This window comes from Halyomorpha halys, unplaced genomic scaffold, assembly GCF_000696795.3.
Source record: "Halyomorpha halys isolate HHAL.00 unplaced genomic scaffold, Hhal_1.1 Scaffold1074.1, whole genome shotgun sequence".
NCBI classification, from domain to species: Eukaryota; Metazoa; Arthropoda; class Insecta; order Hemiptera; family Pentatomidae; genus Halyomorpha; species Halyomorpha halys.
Window position 1 is genome coordinate 1 of NW_027106021.1, and position 16992 is coordinate 16992.

At 31.3% G+C, this 16992-nt stretch overlaps 2 protein-coding genes across 8 annotated transcripts in view; both read left to right on the forward strand.

The window, feature by feature from the left end:
• Positions 1–902: 902 nt before the first annotated feature.
• On the forward strand, positions 903–2329 carry LOC106688194 (zinc finger protein 431-like; the record flags this gene model as incomplete). Its single annotated transcript, XM_024363701.2, has 1 exon — positions 903–2329. A coding segment is annotated over one exon (1427 nt), but the record flags the coding sequence as incomplete, so codon positions are not given.
• A 6506-nt stretch (positions 2330–8835) lies between these two features.
• The window catches only part of l(3)77CDf (phosphatidylserine synthase 1 homolog l(3)77CDf), a 20124-nt gene continuing 11967 nt past the window's right edge, over positions 8836–16992 (forward strand). For 6 of the 7 annotated variants that reach the window (XM_014432545.2, XM_024363702.2, XM_014432543.2 and 3 more), the window contains exons 1-6: positions 8837–9191; positions 9449–9707; positions 9783–9941; positions 13064–13215; positions 14675–14929; positions 16376–16598. In XM_014432545.2, coding sequence (XP_014288031.1) covers positions 9040–9191; positions 9449–9707; positions 9783–9941; positions 13064–13215; positions 14675–14929; positions 16376–16598 — 1200 coding nt within the window. In that variant the 5' untranslated portion in view covers positions 8837–9039. Of the gene's footprint in view, positions 9192–9448; positions 9708–9782; positions 9942–13063; positions 13216–14674; positions 14930–16375; positions 16599–16721; positions 16872–16992 lie in introns of those variants that run through there. The other variant, XM_067053615.1, reaches the window with a different exon arrangement.

A 16992-nucleotide genomic window follows, 5' to 3' on the forward strand; every position in this document is an offset into this window, starting at 1 on the left:
ACCCAGCACAAATATTCCGTCTCCTCCCGTAATTTCATGGCGTCTAAATTATCGGAACATAGTTTAATGATGAAACACACTTTTGATTTTGACAATACCACCATACTAGCTTCTGTCCCTAACCACGACAAACGATTAATATCCGAAAGTATTTTTATACAATTAGAAGCTTCCCTAGTCAATCACAAAACAGATAAACAAAACCTATCCCTAGCCTATTCCCAAATAGTTAACTTATTAAAGCACCCATAATTTATTTTCTTTTATCAATCATTATCTATTTTATTTTAGTCATACTTATTTGTGTTTCATTGACCGCACCCCCAACCATCTTCTCCTCATTTATCATCCACGGTCAACTATCTCTCATAATTATATATTTTCAATTTTATTGTTTGTTTAAAAATATGTTTTATTCTTATTAATTTGTATTCGTAATTTTTGACCTCTACGTTTTGTAACATATTTGTTACATTATTCTTTTCCCATTCTCCATATTCTACCTTTTCCTTATAATATTGGCATATATACCTTGTGGGTATATAGTATGTTAAATTTACTTCATGTATTCAGTTCCATTCCAGTGTTAGTTGAAACTGCTTATCACTTTACACATGATCTTCTCGATGGTGGCTGCACTCTTATGCTTTGTTTTAGCCTGATTAATAATGAATCCCATTCAGTTAGTCATACTTATTTATGTTTCATTGACCGCACCCCCAACCATCTTCTCCTCATTTATCATCCACGGTCATCTTTCTCCTCTAATGGCCTCTAAAGCTCATTTTATTTACTGCTGATGTCCTCAGTAAAAACCTCTAATATTCTTAAATCTTACTCATAATTAAGTATCAATTAAATATCAATATTTCTAGTTTTCTAAAAATATTAACTGCTTATAGGTTCTAAAGATCCTGTTGAGAATAAAGAGAAGGTCCATGAGTATGTCAAGAAATGTATTGGGAGTAATGATTTGAAGAAACATTTCAAGTCTCATCTTAAAATTGAAAAGCATCAATGCCCGTATTGTGGATTTAAAGCATCGAAGACTAATCTTTTGAAATGTCATATAATGGCACACCATACAGGTGATAAGCCTCATAAATGTCCCCATTGCACCTACAGTACAGTTCGAAGTAGTGCTGTGAAAGTTCATGTGATGGCATGCCATACTGGTGATAAGCCTTATAAATGTTTTCATTGTAACTATAAAACAATAACCAAAAACAAATTAAAACATCATATAATGAACAATCATACAGGTGATAGGCCTCATAAATGTTCCCATTGCAACTACAGTGCAGTTCAAAAGAGTGCTATAAAAGTTCATGTAATGGCATGCCATACAGGTCATAAGCCTTATAAATGCTTTCATTGTGACTATAAAACAGTAACAAATAGTAGGTTAAAATACCATGTAATGACACATCATGCAGGTGATAAGCCTCATAAATGTCTATATTGCGACTACAGCACAGTTTTACTGTGTTCTTTAAAAAATCATATAATGGCTCGCCATACAGGTGATAAGCCTCATAAATGTACCTATTGTGACTATAGTACAGTTCAGAAGTGTTCTCTAAAAATTCATGTAATGGCATGCCATACAGATGAAAGACCTCATAATTGTCCCCATTGTGACTATAAAGCAGTAACCAAAAACAAATTAAAACTTCATATAATGAACATTCATACAGATGATAGGCCTCATAAATGTTCCCATTGCAACTACAGTGCAGTTCAAAAGAGTGTTATAAAAATTCATGTAATGGCATGCCATAAAGGTGATAAGCCTCATAAATGTCCCCATTGCAACTTCAGTTCAGTTCAGAAGAGCGCTCTAAAAGTTCATGTAATGGCATGCCATAAAGGTGATAAGCCTCATAAATGTCCCCATTGCAACTTCAGTTCAGTTCAGAAGAGCGCTCTAAAAGTTCATGTAATGGCATGCCATACAGGTCATAAGCCTTATAAATGCTTTCATTGTGACTATAAAACAGTAACAGATAATAGGTTAAAATACCATGTAATGACACATCATGCAGGAGATAAGCCTCATAAATGTCCTTATTGCGACTTCAGCACATTTTTACTGTTTTCTTTAAAAAATCATATAATGGCCCGCCATACAGGTGATAAGCCTCATAAATGTACCTACTGCGATTTCAGTACAGTTTACAAGCACAGTTTAAGAAATCATGTAATGGCCCGCCATACAGGTGTTAGGCCTCATAGTTGTCCACATTGCGACTATAGTACAGTTTGGAAGAGAGCTTTACAAATGCATTTAATGTCCCAACATACAGGTTACTTTTATGATATCATATAATGGCAACTTCATACAGTTGAAAAGCCCTATAAATGTCCCCATTGCGATTACAGTACAGCGTTAATGATTTCTTTAAAAACATACATGATGAGCCTCGTAAATGTCCCATTGCAACTACAGATCAATAGCCATTAGTCATTTAAAGCAACATATTACATTGCCCTGACTTAGCGAGAATGAATTTCCATATAAAAATACAGACAATGAGGTCCTTAATTTGAATGTCTTAAATTTATATTTGTCATCATAATTTATAATTTATTGTTAACCTATTTGAAATTTAGTAACTGGTTAATTTTTAGTAAAGGTACATTTACACAGTACATATATACTTATACATATACTGTATATTTCCTATGCAAATGCCAGCTGGGTTTTTACACTGAGAATAAATAAATTACCTTTGGAGTAAATATAGTTTACAATTGAATAGTGTCATCTAGAAGTGAATGATTCATGTAGCAATATAGCAATAAATATAGGATACAATTGAATAGTGTTATCTAGAAGTGAATGGTTCATGTAGCAATTAAGTTTAAATAGTTGAGATTGTTGTTTGTTTTTATATAGTGGCAAATAACATTATTGCTATTAGTGCGAGAAATATTTATTGTATAAATCAAATAGTTAAAAGCTATTTGTATCTAATAAAAAAATTAAATATAAATAAATCTTACTGTGTTGGAATGTTATTGTATAGAAATTGTGTTATCTCCCCTAATACCTAGTGACCTATGTAAACACTACAATAATGTATATATAGAGGATTAAATGGAGAAATAAAGCAGTCTTTAAGCTGATCTTGTGTGAATCAGTTCACGGTCCTTTTTCCTTTTTTTTTAAAGTTCTGTTTGCGACGGAGCTTGACTGATATATATATTTTAAATTCTAATTATAAACATATTACCTTTATGTTCTGATCATATAAAATTAAAGGAAATAGCTTGTCCTCCCAAATACTTGCTGCATTTTTAGAATATTAGTTGGGTTCAATTACTGAAGTTCACGAAGAGTGCTGTAACTATGAAATTTGGTATAACGTGATTTAAACATTTTATGCGATTAGTTATTTTAAAATTAGAAACATGTCTCGTTATAGAGGTGATGAGCCTGATAAATTATGGAAGTGAAGAAAACCTCCAAATAATGAAGAGTAAGACCTCTAAGTTTTTCCTATTATGTGCAAAAATAGTGCAATGGGTGGTTTTGAGAAAAGTTGTTAAAACAGGACCATTCTCTCCACAGATTTTGAGGAAGCCAATAAATGAATCATATTTTTTATAGTATTGTTAGGTTATGAGAAAACCACAGCTCAAAAAACATTATTTGTAATGATGACTACAGTTTGCTGAATGACATGTTGAAGCTACCAAAAAATGGTCAAGTGTTAATGTCAGTGATAAAAAACATTTAACATTAATGGTCCAGATGGTTTTAATTACTACTGGCTTTACTTAGAAATGAAAACAAAAATTGTCAGGAAGGTTGCATTGGGGTGGTGGAGTAATGGCAGTAATTATGAGACTTTCCCTTAATAATTTTCATTAAGGGAAAGTCTCAATTGCATCCTTTCTAGAAGAGTTCCTTTTGCCGTTAATTACAATGTTAGAAGAAGAATAAATCATTTTTAAGCATGCTCTATAGAATGGTTTCGGGATCAATGTTTGGATTGGTCAGCTCCTAGTCTGCATCTCAATCTGATTGAAAATTTGTGAGGAATTATAAGTATAATAGAAGTCTACAACCTTCAGAAGCCAGAAAACCAAAATATTGATGAGCTCAAAGAAAGGATCACACAAGCTTAGGAAAACATACCAGAGGACACTTTAATTAATTTGGTAAGAAGTATTCCCAAAAGACTGTTGGAGATGATAAAAAAAAAAAAAAAATGGCAGAAGTTCTCATTATTGAAATAAATTTACCCATCAAAAAGACAGAAAATTTTTGAGTTTATACTTTTTTACAAATTTTTTCGTTATTTTGTCCCAATTGTAGCTCATCCTAGAAATATAACTAATAATTTACAAACTACATTAAATTACATCTTTTTATATTTTTTCACAGGACTGTATGAGACAACATTTTGGTCTAGCCTCTGAATTAGGCATCAGGCGCATAAGGAATAATAAATTATCGGATGACCTTACTGGACATGAAGATATTGAGTCCAGAAGAATTAGCTAGCTTGGACATGTCGAAGGGTTATCCAAGAAAGGATTGGAGTGATTAGGTGGAGAAGAAGGGCGCCACGCTACCTGCTGGTCTAGACTGCATAAAGAGCCGCTGAAACCGCTTTGGCCTTGCATGACGCAATCTACCTGCTACTACGGGAACTACTTCTGGTGACAAACAAATGCCGTACATAGTATACATTCTTTTACTATGTTTTTGGAAATGTATATTATCTTTTATTTTCTGCCTTCACTGCATCTCTCCTCTTTCCTAAATCTTTTATCCTTTCATAGGACTCGGCAGCTGGTAACTCTTGGGGGATAGACACTCCGTATTTACAGCAATAGCACCCGGTAGAACGGAGCTACCTTCAGTTGTGTATCTTTATCTTAATTCCTGCCAACGTTATTATGAGTAGGGGGAATGGAAGGTTCCTTGTGTGTACGGTTGAGTACTAATGTTGATTGTAATAAAATATGTTCTCTTGTTTCGCGAAAACGCGTGTGTTATTCACAAAATCCGGGACATTCCCATATGATAATTAGCGACGAGGTTTAAAATATCGTTTAATCTAGTGATTGCTATCAAACCGAATATCAACGTTCATACTATTATACATACACTTTATAATGGATGACAATCAACTCAAAAGTTTTTTAGAAAGGTTCTCTCAGACACTTATTTCAAATCAAAAAACTCTCGTTGAACAGTTAATAGCGGCCGGAGGCACTAGTAATGGCACCGGTTGAACGATTTGAGTCGATAGTGGAGAAATTCTCTTCCTACCTCGAACGTTTCGAAAGTTTATGAAAAACGTTACCAGTGAAGTTAAGTAAAAGTTCTCATAAATCAAATGACTGCTACATCGACCGAGAAAACTAAGATGCCCTTCATGTTTCGCACAAGGCCATGTTTCAAGAGTGTGTGTCAAAACCTTGTCTAAGTCATCTGTTGATTCTAAGCTAATCTGACGGAAGCCACTCTGATCATTGAAATGAAAAAATAATTTTATTCTGGGACATACGTCCCCTAAGAATAAATACATGGTTCACATATTAAGGTTTTTATCTTGCAAGGATTTACAAATTTTTAGATAGTACAATGAAATAACATTGGTATATTGGCTTTACTACTGTTTATAATGTTAATCAATATATGCCTATTTATTTAATTACAATGATGTGGAGGTTTCGTTATACAATAAGTGGAGGAATAGGTGTTGTTTAAAGAAAAGAATGGATGAGGACTGGAGAATGGAGATGGGAAGAGAATTCCAGAAGGAGGTTGCACGTATGACGAAGGATTTGCTAAAGAAGGCGGTTCTATAGGAGGGGATATATAAATTAATCGGTTGGGATCTGGTGTTTAATGAGTGGATGGATGAACGGAGAGTGAGGAAATCTAGGATATAGGTAGGTTTTTTGATTTTAAGAACTTGGAATAGGAAAAAACTAAGGAGGTATTGCCTTCGGGAGATTGGATAGAGCCACTTCAACTCGGTATACCAGCGGGAGACTTGAGAGCGCCTAGGGAACCCAAAGATAAATTTTACAAAGCAATTAAAATCATTCAACCCAGTCTTACGGATGCAATGCTATTATACATCTCTCTTTTATTTTAGTTGATTTATATGAACTCAATGTCTGCCCAGGGAAGTATATCATAATTGTGTCGCTCAACAGTAAACTTTTCAAAATGGAGGTGGCTTCTGGTGGGAAATTCTCCTTTCTGCCGGAAGACAAATTAAACAGATTAACCTAAAAAAAGACCTTTTACCTGCTCGTATTAACTTCACAGCTCTTTGAAATGACATCGTCCCCTGCAAGTATAAAGTAAATGTTGCAGAAATCTATAAAAACAAACGCATTTTAGCCTACCTGTACATTGTTCCACCATGACGCCCTTCTGAGTCGCGACTGGATCAGGAATCTTGGACTAGAACTTAAACAGATGAGTTTAAAAAAAAAACAAACTCATGAATACCCCTTATATGTTATATCGTTTTAACATGGTAAAAGAAGGAAATATTTCTCCACTTAACACGCTTTAAAATATTAAAACTAAAGATCGTGAATATCCCTTATGTAATTTCGATTCTTTAATCTAAAATTTCAGTTAATATTAATAACACATTTTATCCAACACTGAATTAAATAAAAGGTGTTATTAATATTAACTGAAAATTTAGATTAAAGAATTGAAATTATATTAGGGGTATTCATGATCTTTAGTTTATTTTACAGCCTGTTAATTGGAGGAATATTTCCTTCTTTTACCATGTATTTCATGATTTTTAGTTTAACATGTTAAATCGAAAAACCTATGTTAAATGGGGAAATATTTCCTTCTTTTATCATGTTAAAACGATATAACATATAACATGGTTAATAAGTGGTATTCAAGATGTGTTAAATGTAAAATGTTTTACCACGTTAAATGTTATAAGTAAGGATTATAAGCAGCCCAATTTCAAGTCATGTTAAAGATTAACTGGATAAGAGCTCCTAGCGAATTTTCTGAGCAACTTGCTTTATAACCTTTCCTTCCAAAACTTCATTTCATTGTTTATTTCTAAGTTTTGATTAAAGTAATTTATTACAACACGCCTAAAGTGAGTGAAAAGTGGAAGGTGTGTAAAAGTTTGGCTACTGGGTGTCTTGTTGATCTTCTGACTTGTAGGGAAGAGAATCAATATGAGCTAATTGACAACTGTCACTACATTATTATTATTGTCATTCTTTGCTTTATTAGTTTTAAAAACATCCAAAACAATACTAACACAATCAAAGCACAAAATACGAGTATTTAACCTAACACAACGAGTAAAACGGTGACGATCTCAGCTGGTCTGTTGCTTGACGTTATTCTCCATTTAACGGACCAAGTAAGAGACTCTAGGGGTATTAATGACGTCACGCAACAGACCAGCTGAGCTCGTCACCGTTTTGGATGTTTTTAAAACTAATAACGCAATGAATGAAAATAATAATAATGTAATGACAGTTGTAAATTAGCTCATATTGATTCTCTTCCCTACAAGTCAGAAGATCAACAAGACACTCTGTAGCCAAACCTTTACACAACTTCCACTTTTCACTCACTTTAGGGATGTTGTAATAAATTACTTTAATGAAAACTTTATTACATTAGAAGTAAACAATGAGATGAAGTTTTGGAAGGAAAAATTATAAAGCAAGTTGCTCAGAAAATCCGCTAGGAGCTCTTATGCAGTTAATCTTTAACTTGACTCAAATTGGGCTGCTTACAATCCTATACTTTTTTTTAACGTGGTAAAACATTTTACATTTAACATGATCTTTGGTTTAACATGTTAAAGCGTGTTAAATGGAAAAACTCATGTTAAATCGAAAAAAATTGCCTTCTTTTTACCGTGGTAAAACGAAATAACATTTAACATGGCTGAGAGTCTGTTACTTGGTCTGTTAAATGGAGAATGACGTCACACAATAGACCAGTTGAGATCGCCGCCATTTTTGTTGTGACAGCTCAGTTCTTTCGTGTGTTTGTGGTATTCATATCCCTGTTATTAAACCAGAATGGATAATTTTAATGGAACTGGATATCTGAATGATAGAAGATGGAGAATACTTTCAATACAGTTGTCAATCATCTCATCTTCATTCTCTTCCTCACAAGTTTGAAGATCAATAAGGCACTCATAAACTAAACTTTCACACAAATTCCACTATTCACTCACTCTAGGCATGTTGTAATAAATTACTTAAATCAAAACTGAAGTAAACAATAACATGAGGGTCTGGAAGGAAGGTTATAAACATAAAGGCTTATAAAACAAGTTGCTGAGAAAATCCACTAGGGGCACTTATGCATTTAACGTTTAACATGACTTCAAATAGGGCTGCTCACAATCCTATAGTTATAACATTTAACATGGTAAAAGATTTTACATTTAACACAACATCATGAATACCCCTATTGAATACCCTTTCTTAACCATGTTATATGCTATATCGTTTTAACATGATAAAATAAGGAAATATTTCCCCATTTAACATAAATTATTCGATTTAACATGTTAAACTAAAAATCATGAATACCCCTTATATGTTATATCGTTTTAACATGGTAAAAGAAGGAAATATTTCTCAACTTAAACCGCTTTAAAATGTTAAACTAAAGATCATGAATACCCCTAATATAATGCAATTCTTTAATCTAAAATTTTATTTAATATTAATAATACCTTTTGCCCAACTCTGAAGTAAAACTGCTGCCTGTCAAAAGGGAGGTTGATAATAAACTCATTCCTCTTTGGATCTCGCTCTATCTCGTACTTGCCGGAGGGCTCGAATGTTAGAAAAATTTAGAACCTAATCTAGCACTGTCTTAGAGTTAAACCTCATTATTTATTACCGTTTATTTCCCATCTGATTGTAAAGTAGATCACGCCACTGCTAGTACATGACGTCCTGAGTTTAAAGGTCCTGATATGATTGCTTTGAGAGTTTCTTTTTTTTAAATTGCGATAATAAGAACAGTACTACAAGAGAGCCAGAATGAAGAGTGAATACGAACAAATAATGGACAAATTCGCAGCTATAAATGAAAGACCTGTTGATAATATTTCGATGGAACTTTTTTACAAACCTCGGACTATCAGTTTATTTATAGTGTCATTTTTTTCTCTTATGTATTTTAGCTTCATAAGGTAAGTAGTATTTATGTTTATTTTGTGTTCATTGTTGATTTTAAACACTGCATGGTTATCTTGGTGGTAGATTGATTTTCTTAGTTATTTTATGTTGTAATTTTGCATCATAATTGGCTTTGTATTATTTTATTAGTACTATTAAAAGCTTCGGTTTCTATTATGTTTTATTCAACTACTACCAAAAATTATGTTGCTCATGAGAAATGTTCGAAGATGTTTTTAGCAAGTAATAGTTTCTCTTTTTTTCTTTTTAGGAATGAGGATAACGCTGATGATAATATATGGGCTGGAGCATGCTGTGTTGCTTTCTTTTTTGTAATTATATCAATTTTAGCGTTTCCAAATGGCCCCTTTACCAGACCACATCCCGCAGTTTGGAGAATAGTTTTTGGATTGAGCGTACTTTATCTTCTTTGTTTAATTTTTCTTCTTTTTCAAAGTTATAAAACTGTCAGACAAATACTGGTTTGGATTGATCCAGGCCTTGAACATTTCCATATCGACATGGACAAGGTGTTTATACAGTTTTTAGGATGACTGCTCGAGTTAATTGATCCATCGCTTATACTAATTTTGTTTTAAATGTAGGAATATGGTGTGAACTGCTCTGATGTAAATCTTGAGAAGATTTGGGACCATCTTGATGCATTTGCTTTAGCTCATTTTCTTGGCTGGGCTTTCAAGGCAATTTTAGTGAGACATTATGGTATTTGTTGGACTGTCAGTGTTATGTGGGAAATAACTGAGGTAATCTTAGTATGTTACTTTAAATAGTTATATATTTTTATTACTAAATTGTAGAATATTATTATTTTGGGTATGATTTGTGATAAGGTTAATTTTACTAGTGATTTTTGTTATCATTTCGCTATTAATTGATCACTGTAGTTAACCAAGGTTATTATATAGATAATTGAACATCTTCCAATAATGTTAAGGACAAGTGAGTGGATAAACTGATAACATTTTAAGGTGAATGTACCACCAATTGTTTGACTTAGATTATAATTAAAATTAATTAATATACAAACTCAAGAAGACCTTTTTTTTTTTATGTTGATTACATATTTTTATTGTTGTTTCTAGGTATTAGTATTATTTTAGAAACAATTATTTTATCACATTCGCCATTAGACTTTAATTAGACCAGGAGGCCAAGAGGAGAAAAGAGACTATTTATGATTACTTTAATGATAACTATGTATAGTTACTACTCAAATTATGTGAGCCTGCAAAACGTAGTTAGGAGAATAAAAAATGACACCTGTTTCAAAATGTTAAAAAAAAATATAATTTTTCATTCGGACATCCATATCATTGAAACTACCAAGACTATAAAATGTAATTTAAAGTAGAGTAAATTTGCTAAAATATGAGCCCTAAAAGAGCTATATACATCCCAATAGTTCCTGTGACAGACTTTTTAAACAAGATTTAATAAAAAATGTACTTATAAATCAGTAGTTAGTTAAAATTATTTTGGGAATCGTTTGACGTAAAGATGTCTATTAGGACTGAAATTAAAGCTAGTTTAATGTGCTGTAAAGTAGTTTATGATGTTTATCTTCGTATGAGTAATAGTGTACATGAAATATGCTAAAATTAATTCACAAATGATTAATTTCTAGTTGTTGGGGAAAAAATTTGATTTATGAAAAACTATGTCTCAGGAACCCTTAGAAATGTCTGCCAACATATTTATCTTTTTAGAACATTTTAGAACCATATTTATCTTTGTAGGACTAGTATTTTTTATGATATTTGCTTATGAATATAAATTTCGCATATGAAATTTATTCCGAACATCTAGAAATCAACATTTTGTTAATTTACTTTGTAGCAAATATCATAACAACTATTACCCCTACGAAGATAAACTACTTTGTAGTATTTTTAGCTATCTTTAATTTAAGTGCTGGCAGACATCTGTACATCTAATGACTCCTGAGATATATTTTTTCATAAATCAAAACTTTTGTCCAAACAACTAGAAATCAAGATTTTGTCAATTTATTTTGGAAAATATAAAAACTACCACGCCTACAAAGATAAACATTGTAAACTACTTTATGGTACATTAAACCAGCTTTAATTTGAGTACTAATGGACATCTGAATGTCTAATGATTACTGAAATATAGTTTTCTAAAATAATTTAAACTGCTGATATCTCAGTACATTTTTTATTAAATGTTGCTAAAAAATTGTGTCGCTAGAACTATTAGGGCTATAGTTTAGCAAATTTACTCTACTTTAAATGATGTTTTATTATGTTTTCGGTAATTTTAAAGATATGGAGCTCCGAATGAAAAATTAATTTTTTTTTTTAACATTTTGAAACAGCTGCCATTTTGTATTCCTCCTACCTATACTTGGCAGACTCATCGATTTAGACTAGTAATTATACATAGTTTTCATTAAAGTAATGAAAAATTGGGATGAAATAACTGGCCTTTTTTCCACTGGGCTCTGGGATTAAAAAAAATTACTTGTTTGTTTGAACTTTGTGTTAGGTAAATTAGTGCTATCTTTATAGTCTTCTTTGAATTTATTTCTCTACAAGCCTGAGCTTGTACGAGAAGGAAATTTTATACCAAATACTCATAAAAATTATGACTAAATTCAGTTTTTGGGTTATAAGTTTGATAAATAAATCAATATTTGCTTTTGGGGTGAAGTTGAATTTTATTAATTTTTTACTTAAATTACATTTTGTTATCAATTAATTGAAAAGTCTATATCTAAAATATGATTAATACTTTCATTAGATGTTTGATAACATCTTCATGATAATTGATAACAAGTTATTTGAATTTGGAAATACAAGGTTGGGAATAATTGTTATAAAAGGAATATTGTTCACACTTCCAGCAGCTTGCTTTATATTTATTGGTGTCCACAACAAAGGTTACTATTATTTATTATTGAGGCTGTTTCAAGATTAAGTGTCATAATTGAATATAAGAATTAAAAATCTGAATACAAGAAAAACATTAATTTTTTGTTCAGGTGATATTCTTATCTAAAGATTTTCATTGCTATGACGACAGGCCTGGCATCTTTGTTTCCTAACATTAATGACCAACTGTCAATGGATTTGCATTATTTTCATACTCTTTACATTTGACACGACTGGATTCTTTTGTTTATGGTGACATTAAAGAAAAGGTCTATTCAAGCCCATTCAATGAACTTAGTTCCTTACAAAGGAGGATTATTGAAACTTGTAAAAGAATAACACATATCCTAATCATTTTTAACAACATTCAATATTTAAATTTCATTAACAAAGTATTTGGAACTCATATAAATTTATTTATATAACCAAAATAATTCTTAACAACGAAAATCTTTTAAGACGTGAATATCTTTTAAACAAAGTATTAACGGACATACCTTCATTGGGATATTTTTTCTTGTTTTGAGATCCTAAATTCATATTTTCAGTTGGGGCACTCAACCCGGAAACATCCTATAGAGTGGGAGACTTTGGCAATTGAATTGTTGAAAGATTAATTCCTATAACAACAGTTCAAAATTGAAATTAAATCAATATAAATAATTGTCTTGATGGATTATAAACCAATATTTTTCTGTAAAAAAGAAAATTATTTTATAAATTCTAAAATAACTTGGTTTAGAAATGGCTGTCACCATTAATGTCACAAGTAACATGCAGCCCCTGCCATGACCTTTTGATATACTATTTTCAGATTAGTTTCCATAAATTAAACTAGACCTGACAAATAACTTTACATTTTTTTTTTCCTTTACAGGTTATTTTTATATTTGTTTACAAATACTTAATTCTAATTTAGTCATATTCGCATGTTTTATTTTTTATACTTATTTTCATCTTTTTGTTACCAGGTAGCTTTTGCTCACTTACTGCCTAATTTTACTGAATGTTGGTGGGATGCTCTTCTTTTAGACGTATTGCTTTGTAACGCCCTCGGAATCTGGGTCGGTTTACAATTTTGTAAGATGCTTGAGATGAGAGACTACAATTGGGTTGGGATTAAGTAAGTATTGATTTATTTTATAATACTTTTCATTTAGTCACATGATTAGAAATACATAAATGAGTGTTTGGTTTTAAAAATATATCATTTAGTGATTTATTATATTGATTGTGTGAAAGTGGTTTATTTTATTACTAACACAAAAACCTCGCTTAGGATAATCTCAGGGATCTTTACAGGTCACTGCAGATTAAAGATACTCGTGTTTCTCCTCAAGCTAACAGTCACCCTTGTGTATATTCTGCAATGCTGAAGACGAGACGGCATATCACATTATTTGTTGGTGTGACCAATTTTCAGGAGTGAGGTTTGCGCTGTTCGGGGTGGATCCCAAGCAGTGCGAGCTGATTAACCCCTTAAGCATATTAAACTTTTTGGAATCCATCAAACTTGAGCTCTAATGAGCTTACTGCAGTGCTGTGATGCTTATTGCAGCACTGGCATGTCTTTAATTGGCGCACAATTGGCCTTACTGGCCATAATGCTTTCGTGCCAAATTTAAAAAAAACAAAAAACAAAACCATTGTTCATGTAATCGTTCATAACTCCTCTGCATTTTATCCAATCCCTCCGTTAATAGAACCAGGGGAAAACTGGTTGTCTCCTATTTTAACCTACATTAACAAAATTTAGATTTAATGCCCTTATTAGAGTGAAATATTAGTATTAAATAAAGAAAAACTTTTCCAATGTTTTCTTTTATATTTCCGGTTCTAATTTGTTTAATTATATCCAGTTTGTGCAGTCTATAGAGCCCTAAATTCCTGCTAAGTTTGATGTAGATTGATTGAGTCATATTGAAGTTAATTCAATTTTTTTGATTTTTCAAAAGAAATCAAAGGCCAATTTGTAAGGTTAAAATTTTGAGCCAACAAATTTTATTTTCCAATTTTTGTGAGAGTTATATAAAAAGTATTCATGTTTTATTTAGTATATATATATGTCAATATCCATAGATAATAAAATTGTCTAAAAGAATTAGAAAAAAATCACTTAAAACATATCAGTATTGACGATTATACAGCTAAGTTATCGTTTGCCATTTATGTTGCTATAGTTTCTGTCTTGTCACTTCAATAGATGAATATATAGAAATTAATTGATTTCAAAGATTCAGCAGTATTCAATTAATGAATGTACATCCTGAAATATAGCAATAGTGATGCATTAGTGGGTCTGCTTGTAAATATATAGAGTAAATAATTTAAATGTTATAATCAGCTTGGGCATAGTAGGCTTAAAAAAAATTTAAAACTTGGACAAATCAATTTTAAAGGTATCTTTGGTAATGGCCTGAGGACCGAAACTTGGACAAGAACAAAGATAGAGAGTGAAAAGTATCTAAATATATTTGTGTTTTAATTTAAGTTACCTACTTTCAAACAACAAATTAATATGTTTATTATATTAATAAACTAATGAAATATTTTTAAATCTAATTTTTTTAAAATTTTCATAGTGAAATTCAAACAACAACTGGCAAACTTAAGCGAGCGGTTCTCCAATTCACTCCTAGCTCTTGGACCCATGTTCGATGGCTTGATCCAAATTGTACTTACATGAGATTCTGGGCTATTTGCCAGTTAGTTATCTTTTGGCAAGTTTGTGAGCTGAATACGTTCTTCCTTAAACATATATTCGAAATGCCTCCTACGCACCCTCTTGTCATTTGGAGATTGGGATTTGTCGGAATCATAGTAGCTCCTTCAGTTAGGTAAGTAATGTTGAACTCAGTATGGCATTATAAATGAAATTTATTTTGAAAGGGAATTTTCAAGGTAATGCATTATTTGTTTTGTTTTTTTTTGAAAGATTGTTGATGGGCCAACGGTTCACCCCACTTTGCAGGGCCTCATCAGAGCTAAAAAAGATACAAATAACAAACATTTTGTAACAAAGTAAGATATTATAAAACAGGAGTGGCCAACTTTTCATTATATTAAAAGCTGTTACATAGGCGTAGTCTAAGGGGTGTGAAAGGCTTACTACGTTTATACACTGTGTTTCAGTACAAGGTGCATTCCAGTGAGGCATGGGTGGATAAGAAAAATATATGTTCAAAACTATTTTTTAACTTTTAAATCACTTATTAAGTTTTCTTGGTATAGGCTCATGAAGAAAATAAATTTCCAGACCCAACTTTTGGTAGCAGAATTCCGTACATGTGGTACCTAAAAAAATTGAATTTCTGACACTTGTTCGTTCAAGATAGATTTTTACTAACTTAATTTTTTTATCATCTTCAATGCTCGTTGTTCGTAAATATGAAAAGGTTGTTATAAAAATGCACAGTAAGACTGATAATTTGATTTCAATATTTCACTTTTGTTTATTTATTTTTTTGGGCCAGAAAAAATTATCATGAAAACATAATGTGACTTACTTTTTGCTAATCTATCAATAGTTCGCTGAGTTCACCTTGTACTGAAATATAGATATACAGCTCTTATCTAAGTATCTACGTACCTACGTACCATAAATAACTCCCTGGAATCAAGTTTTTCTTTAATATTTTAGATTTATAATTTTTATTAAAAACAAAAAATAATATCAAACTTATTTTCTACCGTCCTCCTCAATGTAACAAAGAAAAAACAAATTATATTTTGAATTAAAAATCTTTAACAATTATTAATATCATCAAAAATTATTTCTCTGTGAAAAGACTGAAAAAGGCATGCTGCTATCTCTTGACTTGGAGACGCACTGTGTTGTTCCTGTTAGTCTTAAGTGCCTATTTATTTGAGCGTTAAAGATATTTTAGTAGTTTTTATTTGTTTTGTTTTTTTACAATTTTCAAGGGACAGATGAATGTATCAGTAGTGAACGACATTGTTGTGTTATAAATTTTAATTAATGTGAATATATGACAAAATTTTAAAAAGAAATAGACCTTAACAAATGAGATAAAATTGATTTTATTAAAATTTTTAATTATATACAAATAAAATTGGTGATAATTGTTAATTGAATATTGATAATATTCTAAAGGAAGTTTTTTTGCACTTCAACATCTTAATAAATACAATTTTCTTGTATTCTTTCTCAGTTACATTACATTTTTTTTGTTGTTGATATGTGTTAAATATTTTACTGTTTATTTTTAATCTTTCTTAAGTAAATTTATATAACTGAGAACTATTTTATGAACTGTTTCTAGGCAGTATTACATGTATGCAACCGATCCTGGTTGTAAGCGTGTCGGAACGCAGTGCTGGGTGTACGGTGCAATAATGGCTTCTGAAGCTCTGCTCTGTATTAAAAACGGCAAAGAATTGTTTTCTCACACTCAGGCTACTAATATCATCGTCTGGCTTCTTATACAGTTTCTTATGTCAGTTATATGTGTTTCTGGATGTGTCATGTGGACTGTATATTTTCAGGTAATTACTAAATTGAATAGAATTAAAATTTATTGAGAATTAAGTTTTGATACTGAATGGTCTTATGGCAACTTCTATTGGTTGGTACAATTTATTGTAAAAGTAATTAGTCGGGTATTGTAGAGGGAGTCTCTGAAGATCACTCCGTGGCAAATGGAACATGTAACAATCTTTAATGTGAAATGCTAAGTGGATTTTTTTGGAGGAATGCTTAACTGCTAAAATTTCTACGGTCTTAAACTTCATTAATACAGGGCAAAATCCAATGTAGCCTTACAAAGAACTGCACAGTTTTCAGGCAATACAATATAAAAAACTATAAAAATTGTTAGTCATTAAATATATTAAAGTTAAAGTTTATGATATCAAATGTATGAAGTATGATACAAGAGAA